At 60.7% G+C, this 12,383-nt stretch overlaps 1 protein-coding gene across 3 annotated transcripts in view; it reads left to right on the top strand.

The window, feature by feature from the left end:
* KCNN3 (potassium calcium-activated channel subfamily N member 3) overlaps window positions 1–12,383 on the top strand; it is a 114,962-nt gene that overhangs the window by 66,033 nt on the left and 36,546 nt on the right. For all 3 annotated transcript variants that reach the window (XM_082703575.1, XM_082703574.1, XM_082703573.1), the window contains exon 3: window positions 2,603–3,021. In XM_082703575.1, coding sequence (XP_082559701.1) covers window positions 2,603–3,021 — 419 coding nt within the window. The remainder of the gene's footprint in view (window positions 1–2,602; window positions 3,022–12,383) is intronic.

Raw genomic sequence — 12,383 nt, forward strand, 5'->3', positions numbered from 1 at the left:
GGGCTCCCTGGCGCCCCTGTCCCAGGCCAGGCCCCCACTTCCCCTCGGCGTGCTTCCACCATTCTCAAACGGGGTGCTGCGGAACCCTGGCTGTGTGGCTGGGACCACACCTCAGGGGAGGACGGTCCTTTGCTGGACCTGCTTCCCCCTTCCTCTCACCCCACTGGGCCAGCGCTCTCAAGAGCCCTGTTCCGGAGTAGCTCCAGAACTTCCTAAGGCTTTAGGAAGGGAAAGGAGGTGCCCAGCCCGTGGCTAAGGTGAACCCTTAGGTGCTTGCTTGGTCACAGGCTTAGGAATGAGTTTTCCACAGGAATTTCCATCCTGGGGGGTCGACAAGGGGCCCAGGCCATCTGTCCTCTTGTTCACATAACGTAGTCGGCCTGCTATATACCGCTTAGTTACTGAAATCCTGCGCCTGCCCACAGTGCAGGAGGAGAATGTGTGCCAGGAGTAGGTCCTGTCGCCGGAGAGCTCACGAGCCCCCGGACACACAGGACAGAGGCGCCGAGCCAGACGGTCTTCAGAGGAGACGGCATCTTGGGGACCGTCTGGCCGGTGCCTCCCTCCTCAGAGGAGGAGACTGAGCCCAAGAGAGGGGCGCTCACCCCGTGGGCTCCCCCAGTAAGCCGCTGTCCCCCAGACACTAAACACGCGTCCACCCAACACCTGCTCCAAGTGCAGAACGGGGCTGGGGACTGGCGGTGCCCCAGGGAACAAGAGGACGCGGCCCCTGTCCCTCCGGAGGCCTGTGCTGGTGACTCCCAGTCTGGGAGACCCTTCAGTCCATTGGGGAGCTCCAACAAAAATCCCAGGGCTGGTGCCTCCCACTCAGAGATCCGATCCGAGTGTTTCCCCAAACTCTCCCAGTGGTTCTAGCATCCCAGGGAGAGCCAGACAAGAAGCAAGTGCACCCTCAGCTGTGCCGTGTGTCAGGGACTGGCAGGAAGCTGAGTGAGAACACAGTGTGTAGGGGACCACCAGGTCGAGAGGCGGGGTCTGCCCCGGGACTCCAGAGGTCATAAGGGGGTCCTCGTGTGGGACAGCAGTGCAGTCTCCTGGCTACCTGCAGACCCCAGCGCCCTGGCCTGGTGCCCCAGCTGGCAGAGGCTGTCCGTGGCCAGCTCCATCCCCCAGCCCACCCCAACACCCCCCACCCCGTGTTGATGAGTGTCCCCGGTCCATTTTGAGCGTGGCTGGTGAAGCACATTTCCTCATGTCGTCTGCACTGCTGGCCCCAATGCTTGTCCCACAAGGTTGGCAGGCTTGAAAGGAAGAGCTCCGTGGCGGCGAGATAAACGGGCTCGGAGCGGCGTGCAGCCCGCTGAAGGTCGCGCAGCTAAGAACCAGACGTGTAGCCCTCCTGTGGCTCGCCCGCTGTGCCCCACGGCCCCGCACCCCTCCTCCTGCACCAGGAAACCGAACCCGGCAGAGCACGTGCGAGAGGCAGGGGTGTCCGTGCCCCCAGACCAGCCCCTTCCTGGCAAGCTGGGCAGAGCCGTGATGTGCTCTCTCAGAACACGGAGGGCTGCAGTCTCGCTCCCCATCGGGGAGTCACAGAGGTTCCTGCCTACGGGGAACCCGGTTACTATAGTAACCCGATGCAGTTCTTTATTATAGGATGGATGGTTTTCATTTCCTGTTTGAACAGTGTGGCCAGCAGTCACATTGCCATGGCTTGGCCCGTTGGTGGCAGTTAGGAGCAGAGGGGACCCACTGAGCAGCCATTGAGGGCTTTTCTGGGTCTGCAGATGGTGGAAAGCTATGTCTGCCAGGCCTCCCCCAACCCCCGGCTCAGCGGCACTGGGCAAGGCGGGAGCGCTGTGCTGGCGGGGTGCTGGGCTGAGTACCTCTCCCGCTACGGGTCACACCTTCCTCATGAGCTCCGCTGAGCCCCGCTGGTCCCACAGTGCCTTCTAGTTCCCCTTGTGGAATAGCTCAGCGCTGCTCTGGTTAGCCTGGACTCTCGGGTGGACCTCCGTGAGGCCTGGGCCTGCCCCGTGCGGGCCCCGTCATCGGGCAGTGGCGGCCACACAGCACGGGCTCACCCTCATGGCATGGCCGCAGGGGCCTCAGCTGCCAGGAGCGCGAGGGCCGTCTGTCGGCCCTGAGCGCGTCCGCCGGTGGGGCTCCGGCAGTCAGGGTGAGGGCTTCCGGGACTCCGGGCGGGCTGCTGACCCCCATGCACACGGCCCCAGGGCCGCGTCACAGGGCCGGCCCGTGGCAGGGCGGCCCAGGCACAGCGAGGTTCACTGACATACCCAGTCACAAGCGCTCGTTGCGGGATCCTTCCCCAGGCAGTGTGGCTCCAGGGGGACTCCAGGCCTCACGGGGGACCGTGGCGGCTGGGGCCCCTTCTCCGAAGCCCCTCGGGGGTTTGCTGGGTAGGAAGCATGACTCGTTCATCTCCACACCCCCTCCAGGGCCGGGCAGGGGCCAGTTTGAGCGAGACCCGCAGCTCTTCGGCACTTTCTGGAAGAGCTGTTTCAGGGCACGGGCGGGGGAAGCGGTCTGGAGAGGCCAGCAGGCCCCAGCGCACAGGCGGGCCCCCCAGAGCGCCCCCAGACAAGCCGCTGCCCCTCTAATGGCCCTGTGCTCCCGCCAGCTCTTCGTGATCGACAACGGCGCGGACGACTGGCGCATCGCCATGACCTACGAGCGGATCCTGCACATCAGCCTGGAGATGCTGGTGTGCGCCATCCACCCCATCCCCGGCGAGTACAAGTTCTTCTGGACGGCCCGCCTGGCCTTCTCCTACGCGCCGTCGCGGGCGGAGGCCGACGTGGACATCATCCTGTCCATCCCCATGTTCCTGCGCCTCTACCTGATCGCGCGGGTCATGCTGCTGCACAGCAAGCTCTTCACCGACGCCTCGTCCCGCAGCATCGGCGCGCTCAACAAGATCAACTTCAACACGCGCTTCGTCATGAAGACGCTCATGACCATCTGCCCCGGCACCGTGCTGCTGGTCTTCAGCATCTCGCTCTGGATCATCGCCGCCTGGACCGTGCGCGTCTGCGAAAGGTAGGCGCGCGCTCCCGGGGGCTGGGGGGCGGGGGCGCCGCTCCTGGGGGCTGGGGGCGGGGTCGCGCGCTCCTGCGGGCTGGGGTGCACACGCACGCGCGCAGGCCGGAGGACCAGCAGGTGCCCCCGCGCCAGGGGAGGGGGGGGGGGGCGTCCAGGTGAGCGGGGAGCCGGGCGCAGTCCAGGCCTCTGCAAACCGCGGGGCACTCGCGCTCTGTGTCGTCGCTCGCTCTTTCTCACCACGAACTTGCTAATTCTGCATCATCCCTCGCCTCACCAGCATCTTCAAGCCTTCGGCAAGGCCTGCAGTAAGGAATCTGGTTTAGTTTGTTTAGTCCAGGTAGTCTCACCAGTATTCACCCCAAAACCCTTTTCACTGGGCGCTATTGAGGGGTGGGTCCCCAGCGTGGGGTCCACACAGCAGCGGCATCGGTATCATTGGGAACTTGTCGGGACGTAGAGCTCAGGCGTCATCGCAGAGCTACTGAGTAGAATTTGCTAGCAAGGTCATCTGGTGATCGCGAGGAACTAAAATTTTGAGAAGCTCAATGCGGCTAGAGCACAGTCTGGGAAACACCACTTCAGGAGCTGGTGCCGGGCAAGTGGAGGACGTGGTCTGTGGAGACCCACGCCCCCGCGGAGAGCGGGCCCTTGAACTGCCCTCCCTGAGCCTCGGGGCCCAGACGAGGCCCCTCCCTCCCCTGCCCCCCCCCCCGCCACGCTGCCCTTGGTGACTCCTGCCCTCTCCAGCCAGCCCTGGGTATTCATTCTAATCTGATTTCCCATGTGGAGTCTGAGCACATCTGTTAGAAACCTGGATTCTCTTCCTAAGTTGCTGTGAGGCCTCGGGCAAGTCCCTGAACCCATCTGGAGCTCAGGGGCCTTGTTTTGAAATGAGGATCGCTCAGAAGGGAGGAGGAGACGTTCGCTTGACAGGAGTTACTTTGATCACGTGGGGAGGCCGGGCAAGACCCTGGGCGGTTTGCACGGACCCGGCAGCGCCCCTCGGTCTGCTGGAGGCCGTGCGGCCAGTCTTCCAGCACCAGCGTCCCAGCAGAGACAAAGGAAGAGAGAGAGGGTTGAGGAGAGTTAGCCGAGAACTCACGTGTGTGTGTGTCGGGCCGGATCCCCCCTGTTTGGAGATGTTCCGTTTGCAGGTAAATGTCCAGCAGACACAGTCAGATCAAGAGGGGTCCCTTTGCAGCCACAAGGACCCCGAAGCAGAACAGGGTGGTCCCTGCGAGCCGGTGCAGGGTGGGGACACACTTCTTGTGTGCAAAGGCCCGGAGACTCGTGCTGGCCTCCTCCTCGGAACCCCGCCTGTGGCAGCCGAGCCCACAGCATCTGCTCTTGTGGGGGGGTGTGTTGGGAGGACTTCATGAGCCTTTCCCGGGTGAAACCTGGTGCTTGGATTCCAGCCTGAAATCCCTTGATGTACTCCGGGCTGAGCAGTATTGTGCCGGTCACTGTTCCTCTCTGGATCCCGGCTCTGTCCCTGCAAGCTGGGGTCGTGGCCCCCACCTTCCAGGCTCTGTTGGAAAGAAGCGAGGGAGCGTGTGGGCCTGGCCGCTGCGCGGCGGTGAGTGTGGAAATCAGCCGTGGTGCCGGGGGGCTTGTCGTGACCGTCAGGAACTCTGCGGCTCTTTGTGGACGGAACCAGCTGGTCCTTCCACAGGCAGGGCCCCGCCTCGCTGTTCTGCTTTCTGGTTGACAGGAGCTGAGTCTTTCGACAACCATGATCGAATCTGCACATCCCTCAGGGTGTTTGGAATCTCCCGCGGCTCACTTGCGCCCACTTGGCGTCGACGCCAAGGCGCTGAGCGCAAAGTGTCTGCGAGTATGTGTCATTGTTGACTGAACCCGCCACAAGGTGCGGACCATTTTTTACCCCAAAACAAGAACGCTTCCAAGGGTGTAGTTTGCAAAGCGCTCCGCAGCCTTTCATTTGGCGTTGACCGGCCCGCCAAGGCCTCTGAGCGGACGCCGGGTTACCGCTCCGCGCAGCCCATCGCGCCGCTGCCCCCAGTCCCAGCAGAGCCCGAGAGTCAACGAGCAAATCCCCGTCCTCGTGCCAGTCCCCTGTGTCCTGTGGAAAGGCCCTTCGACCAAACGGCTTCCGTCCCGGCGGACCCCGAGGACGTCACAGCCTCGGTGGGTGTCATTGTCCCGCCAGTCCTGGGTGGCGGCCTTCTGAGGGTCCCCTCTGTTGCCGTCCGTGGGGCAGACGTAGAGGCGCCGTGACTGTCCCCTCCTTAGAGCTGTGGAGACACAAGCAGAGGCCCCAGGCCGCAGGGTCAGGAAGCGCGGAGTCAGGTCAACCTGGAGCCTGTTTCTCTCCCACCCCCGGCGGACGCTGGAACTCACAGGGTGCCTGTGGCCTGGCCTCTCCGGGGGCTCCCCAGCCAGCGAGTCTCACGGCCGCTAGGGCTGGCGCTTGGACCCAGGCCTCTGCTGTCTGGGCCCTTAATGGCTGTCTTTGGTGCTGCCTCCGTGGTAAATTCACACACGGCCGCCGTGCCCCCCCGCGCCCCGCATGCTCACTCTGGACCACGGGCCTTCCTGCAGGGGCTGGTGATGGCCGGGCCCCTCCCTGGAACCACCCTGGCTGAAGGGTGCAGCCTCGGCCGGGTCAAGCACGGAGTCCGGGGCCACGGGCATCCAGGCCCGGTCCCTTGTGAGTGTGAAGGCCCAGTCCCCGGCCCCTCACCTCCTGTAGGACGGTCCCAGCAGGGCCTTCCTGGCTCTGGGGCCCCCGAAGGGTCGCCCCAGGCCCCCTCTGGCCGCTTGGCACTCCACCATTCCCTCCGCCAACCCCCGCCGGGACCCCTGGGGGCTGAGCTGAGAGCCGCCCAGTAAAGCTCCCGCATGAGACTCTCGGGAGTGTGACCTCCAGACCGGTGAAACGTGTGTAAGCAAGCATGGTTCCTGAGGTTCAGGGAAGCACTTCTGCTACTGTGACCAAGCAGTTTCCTTTGGAATCCAGCGGGGAGGGTCCCTGTCCTTTCCCAGCACCCAGTACAGGGTGGGGGGCAGAGACCTCGACACAGGAGCCACTTGAGCACAGACTGGACAGAAACGGGACGCAGGGCTGCTCCGGGGGGACGGCAGGCCGGGCAGGGGGCGATGCGGGGCCCCTGGATGCGGCTTGGCGGACCCGAGGAAGGCGTTGGCACCCGCGGTGGCACAGAGGGTGCGACCTGCACAGGCCCACAGCAGCACAACGGGTTCTAGAACATTCCCACCTGCTGATTCCCAGAGCTCGCTCCCGTGCCGGCGCCCTTCGCCAGCCTGGACTCCTCTCCGGTCGTGTACGCGCTTCTGAAGTTGCTATGGAGATCCCTCTGCAGAGGGAGGCATTTTAAAAGGCGTTTCTCATATCTTAGGTTGGCTTTTATGTGACAGTAAAGGTTTTTCACGTTTCCTCCTCCTGAGGAAGGAGAGGGAGTGAGCGATCAGGCAGTGCGTCTGCTCCGGGGAGGGCCGGGGCAGCGCAGGCTCGTTTCCCGGAGCCCAGAGCGGTTTCCATCCCGCGCTGCGGGCCTGCCCCTTGGCCCTCCGCGTTCTCGGGGATTCTCCTGGCCGCATGCCCGCCTCCCACGGGCCTCCCAGAGCCCATCCGAGGAAGCCCCTCATTAACCCTGGTCACGTGCGGCAGGCTGGCTGCAGAGAGCCCTGTCCCCAGGCGGCGGGCTGGGGAAGTGGGCTTGCCTGCAGGCTCCCAGACGAGGCGTGTCTCCCCGCAGGCAGCAGAAAGCCTCGGAACGTGGAGAACGCATGCTGGCTTGTGATCCCAAGGCCGGTTTTGTAAAGTGCCTCCAGCCTGTTCAATGGGATGGCTTCAGACTCCGGCCCGCGGCTCCGAGCTCCGCACAAAGCCAGGCCACCAGCAGGCCTCCGAGGCGACCGAGTGAATTTTCATCCATTTCCACATAGCGGTATTCTCATGAGAAACTGGGTTCTGGAGGCCCTGCCCCCGGAACCGGAGGAAACGGCGCCTGGCGCCTTCTTCCTCTTGCCCACAGCCACCTTTCCTGTTCCAGGATCAGCAGAGGCCTCCTTCCTCTCCTTTCGGGTGACTGCCCCACTCGGGCCTGCGCCGCCCGGAGCCAGGAAGCGAGGAGACCCCCCTCCTCCGGGTCTCCTCCCCACACCCGACCACCTCTGGCAGGGGGGCTCGACCCTAAGGAACGAGTCTGCAGCAGGAGCCACGGTGTGGGACCGACCCGAGCTCCCAGGCCGAGCCCACGTGGGTGGACGGAGCTGCAGGCAGGTCGCACGTGTGTCCTGGGCCCCTCTGGTCGGAGGCTCGGGCACACTGAGCTCCACTGGGACGGTGGGAGGTCGTGACCAGAGCTTCTAGTCACAGTTACTGTTATTACAAAACTGAAGATTTAAAACAAACCCCAAACAAGTGTTTATTTGGGAGCGAGAGTGCTGGGAGGGGGAAGGGCAGAGGGAGAGGGAGACGCGCAGCTTCCCCACCGAGTCTGGGGCCCCGGGAGCGGCTGGATGAGGGGTCCCTCTCGCGACCCTGCGGCCGTGACCCGAGACGAAATCAAGAGTCGGGAGCTCAAGCGGCTGAGCGGCCCCGCGGGCGTCCCTCCGAACTGGGGCCCGCGGGCGTTTCACACGCGAGCGGACGGCAGCGCCAGCGGCCGGCACTGAGCACACACGGGGCAGGACGGCCGCGCTCAGCGTCCTCGTGCTCACAGGCGCGCGTGGAGCCTGAAGCCTGCCGACCGCTGCTCTGGGGTCTCCCAGCACCCGCTGGTGAGGACGGGGAAGGTACCCGCCCCGCGGGGTGAAGCCTGCCCTCCAGCTGAAGGAAGGAGTCGTCAGGAGCCCTGGCGGCAGGGGCAGCCGGGGGTGCGGGTGCCAGGTCTGGGCAGGTCCCCCCTAATGGCGCAAATGGTGAGTTCCCGGCAGAGCGTGGGGGAATCCGCGGCGGGACCCCAGGAACCAGACCCATGAACTAAGGAAGAGGAGCGTGATGGCAGACGCGGGCCGGTGCGTCATCCGTCATCCGTCATCCGGAGGGCCAGGTCGGGGGCGGGGGGCGGCAGTGCTGGAGGCTCTTCTGCCAGCGACGGTCGACAGAGCACACATGAAAGAGAACCGTGTTGGTTCACAGAAGCACCGAGTTCCAGAAAACTAAAACTGTTTTAGCACAAAGAAGATTCACTTCGGAGGCACGGAGTGTTTTAGAATGTGGTCTGCGGAGGACGCACTTAAAAGTTCTCTCCGAATGTAGAGCAGGACACAGAGAGGCGAGGTGGACGACAGGTCAGATCCGGAGACTCCAGAATCAAGGCTAAACCCGGGAATGAGACTTATTTGGAGGAAGAAACTGGGCTCATCGGATAGCAGCATAATCAAAGACAAACACCCAGAAAACTTTTCTGGACCTGGCAGCCCGGGGGTGGGGGTGATTAAGATTAGGCGGATGGAAACAGCGGTTCTCAGTCACACAGGGATGCAAAGCCACACCTAAACATCTCCTAATACACTCTTTTTCTGGAAAATTTACTGAACCTAAAGGTTAAGCAAATCCGAGGACACAACAGGCAGCAGGAAGCAGACCTTCCTCAGGAGCCGAAGTTGCAGACATCAGTGTCACTCCTGTCGGAAAACAAGCACAAAACTCATCCGGAGAGTTTTGTGGGCTCAGAAGGTAAACGAGCTGCACGTTTTGGGGAACGGATCACAGTTAAGGTCTTCGTGCAACGGCGTGGAAGTAGGATGCGTGCACAGCACCGCAGCCAGGGAGGCGTGGGGTCCAGGTCCGCCGGCCACCGCTGCAAAACCAAATTCTAATGTCAAACAAAATGTAGGCTCTGGAAAGAGCAGGTGTGTGATAAAAGGTTCCATAACAATTAGAGAGTTGCAAAGCCCCAGATTAAAAAGTTGGGAGAAGGCTAAGAAAGTTTAGTAAAAGTATGCTAAAATCGTCATGTTAGGTGGAAGAGAATGTTAAAAGCCTTATCGACTTTTTAAACCTACAGGCAACCAGCTAGAAGTTTTGAAGTGTGTGTGACAGCAGAGTAAGTAGCAGCACCAGCAAGCTTTATTTCACTTAACCTGCACCCCAGCTCCATGAGGTGGGGGGGCCACTATGATCTCCACTTCACGTGGGAGGGAACTGAGGCAGGGAGAGGTCAAAGCAGCACGCTGGGTCCCAGAGCTGGGGACTGACAGACCCGAGACCCCAGAACCTCTGCCCGAGAGCCCCAATTTTCCCTACCTTGAGAATGTGCACTGTTCACATCCCTGGGGGAGACAACCAATGGCAGAGACAGAAAGAAAAAAGTGGGCGCCGGTGGGGGCTCAGTGGGTTGAGCTGCTGCCTTCAGCTCGGGTCATGGTCTCGGGGGCCTGGGATCGAGCCCCGCATCGGGCTCTCTGCTCGGCGGGGAGCCTGCTTCCCCCCCCCGCACTCTCTCTCTGCCTGCCTCTCTGTCTGCTTGTGATCTCTGTCAAATAAACAAATAAAATCTTAAAAAAAAAAAAAGAAAGACAAAAGAAGTAGGAAAAATGCTAAAACACAGAAAACATGAAAGAAGATGAGAAAAAACAAACTTGGAATTTATAACAGTCGACATAATTGAGTTTTCCTCCCCTGTTCGAAGGCAGAGTCTCTCAGGATGGGATTTAAAGGCAAAATTTTATTTCATGCTATTTACAGAAGAGGTTCCTAAAGTGGAAAGACCTAGAAAAAAATAAATGAATAGCAGAGATTTATTAGAGAAATACAAACGGCAATTGACTAGAAGTCCTTGTTTTAAACCAACTTGAATTCAAAGCAAAAAGCATTAAATGGCCTAGAAGAACCATTTAATATGGATAAAAAGTACCATACACAGTAAGCTGTGAGCTTTTACGCAAAAATAAGTAAGGAGCTTGAGACCTGAATTATTAACTGTTTTAATAATTGATAAATATTGAACTTTGTAGCCCATAAACAAATAATATATCTTCTTTTTAAGCATTCATGAAACATTCACAAAAAATCAATCAACTTCTTGGCCACACATTTCAAAATAATCAGAAAATACCTTCAGACATATTTTCCAGCCACAAGGCCATAAAAATTCAATTAAAAGGAAACTTTAGGGGACCTTTTAAAGCAATCTCCTTAGCTACACTTGTCCAAAAAGAATTATTCAAAACCACCATAAAGATGATTTTAAAAATTATAATGACTCTGGGTACCCAAACTCATAGTGCGACCTAAGTAGCACACACAGGAAAATATTCTGGAAGTTCTTTATTTAAAAAAAGTCAGCATGGAGGGGCCTAGGTGGCTCAGTGGGTTAAAACCTCTGCCTTCGGCTCAGGTCATGATCTCAGGGTCCCAAGATAGAGCCCCACATGGGGCTCTCTGCTCAGCAGGGAGCCTGCTTCCTCCTCTCTCTCTGCCGGCCTCTCTGCCTACTTGTGATCTCTCTCTGTCAAATAAATAAATAAAATCTTTTTTTTTTTTAAAGTCAGCATGAAAATAAATAAAATAAATTGAAACTCACTAGGAGAACAAAACTTCGGGAGAACAGATTATAAGACAGGAGTTAATAAAGTGAAAAACAGAATCCATACACCCAATGATATCAGCTTCCAATAAATTTAATCAAGAAAAAGCTATGGGATGCCTGGGTGGCTCAGTTGGTTAAGCGCCTGCCTTCGGCTCCGTCATGATCCCAGGGTCCTGGGATTGAGCCCCGCATCGGGATCTGCTCAGTGGGGAGCCTGCTTCTCCCTCTGCTGCTGCTTCCCCTGCTTGTGCTCTCTCTCTGACAAGGAAATAAAAAATCTTAAAAAAAAAAAAAAAAGCTAGAAAACACAAAATTAGGAATTTTAAGGGGGGGGGGTGAGTACTGATTCTGAGCATGTTTTAGTAAATGACAGCAGCTTCACTGTTTTGAGAGGGAAGAGCCCTGAGGGGACTTTGCTGGATGGTAGAATGTATTATAAAACTAAAGTCATCAGTCCCTGGGGCTTTACTGAAAAAATCAGTAAGAAGAGATGCAAGAATCCTAACGGAAAGGCCCTAATTAGCCCTCCTGCGCACGCACCGGCGACGAGCAGCAGATCCCGTGGAGAAGCCGCGGGTTCGCGGCAAACGTTCCCGGGGACACTGAGGGTTAGAGACTTGGATGAAAAATCAGGTCCGAGCGGCCTGCCACCAGCTGCGGACGAAAGTCCAGGGGGATTAGAGGCAGACGTGACCGCGGCCGCCCCCGCGAACCCCGGAAAGCCCGACCCTTTCCTCCGTCCTGCGACGGGAAGGGCCGCGGGGCCCGGGGGCCGCGCAGGAGGCGATGGTCGCTCGCTCCCGGGGCCGCTTTCCGTCCCGTCCGTCCCGTCCTCCGGAGACACGCGGGTTCCAAGAAAGCGAGCGTCACCGCAGGGAAAATGCGCGCAGCAAGCGCGGTGGCAGCGACTGTCCCCGCTGGGCGAGGCCGTCGGTTAAATAGAGACAAAAGGCCGCACCGACACGGGCCTCGCGGGTCCCCGGGCCGCAGCGAGGACCACTGCGGCCTCCGCTCCGGGCGGGACCCGGACGCACACGGGGCCGCTCGCGGGAGAAAGCGGCGGCTGCTGACCCCGCGGTCGCCCCTCCCGCAGGGGGCAGGCGGAGGGGCCGCCCCAGGACGACCGGCGCACCCGGACGCTCTTCCGCGGCGACCATCGAGGGACGCGGAGGCCCCTCGGCCCGCGCCCCGCCCGGGGCTGCAGAACCAGACGCCGACCGAGGGGCGGGATGTGGCCCGCGGGTCACTCGCGCCCACGGGACGCGCAGGTGGGAGCGCGCGCGGCGGAAGCCGGAGGCGGGACGGGCATGGACGGGGTTCGAGGCCGAGGACCGACGCGGACGGGGCGTCGCCCAGACCAAACCCGCACGGACGCGCCGGCAAAGCTGGGAAACGCGCGTCCGCGGGGTGTCACACGCGGCTCCCGCCGACGCTCCGCTGTTCCTGAAAACGCTGGACTTCGCGGGCCGCGTCCGGTCTTTAATGGAAAGAGGCGGCAGGAGCTTCTCCTCCCGCCGCAGAACCGCCGTGGGTCCCGCGCAGGACCCGCCTGTTCGCCCGCAGAGCCTGGACGGGGCGCAGCCCCCCCACGTCCCGCCTGTGGGTCGGCGGCCCTGGCGGCCAGGGAGGCCTCCGTGAACCGGCGAGTCCTCTTCCCGGGGGTGCGCGCTTGCCACCCCCCCACGGCGGGACGCAGGAGTTCCTGGGAGGACCTAGAGCCCGTGTGTCCGCGCAGGTGGAGTCTGCGGGTGCGCCGTGACCCGACGCAAGGCTGCGGGCTCTTCAGCACCGGCCGGGGCCGGCTGGACACTCGCCAGTGTGGACCGGTGGTTCCGT

The sequence above is a fragment of the Mustela nivalis genome, assembly GCF_964662115.1.
Source record: "Mustela nivalis genome assembly, chromosome: 16".
Classification (NCBI taxonomy): Eukaryota; Metazoa; Chordata; class Mammalia; order Carnivora; family Mustelidae; genus Mustela; species Mustela nivalis.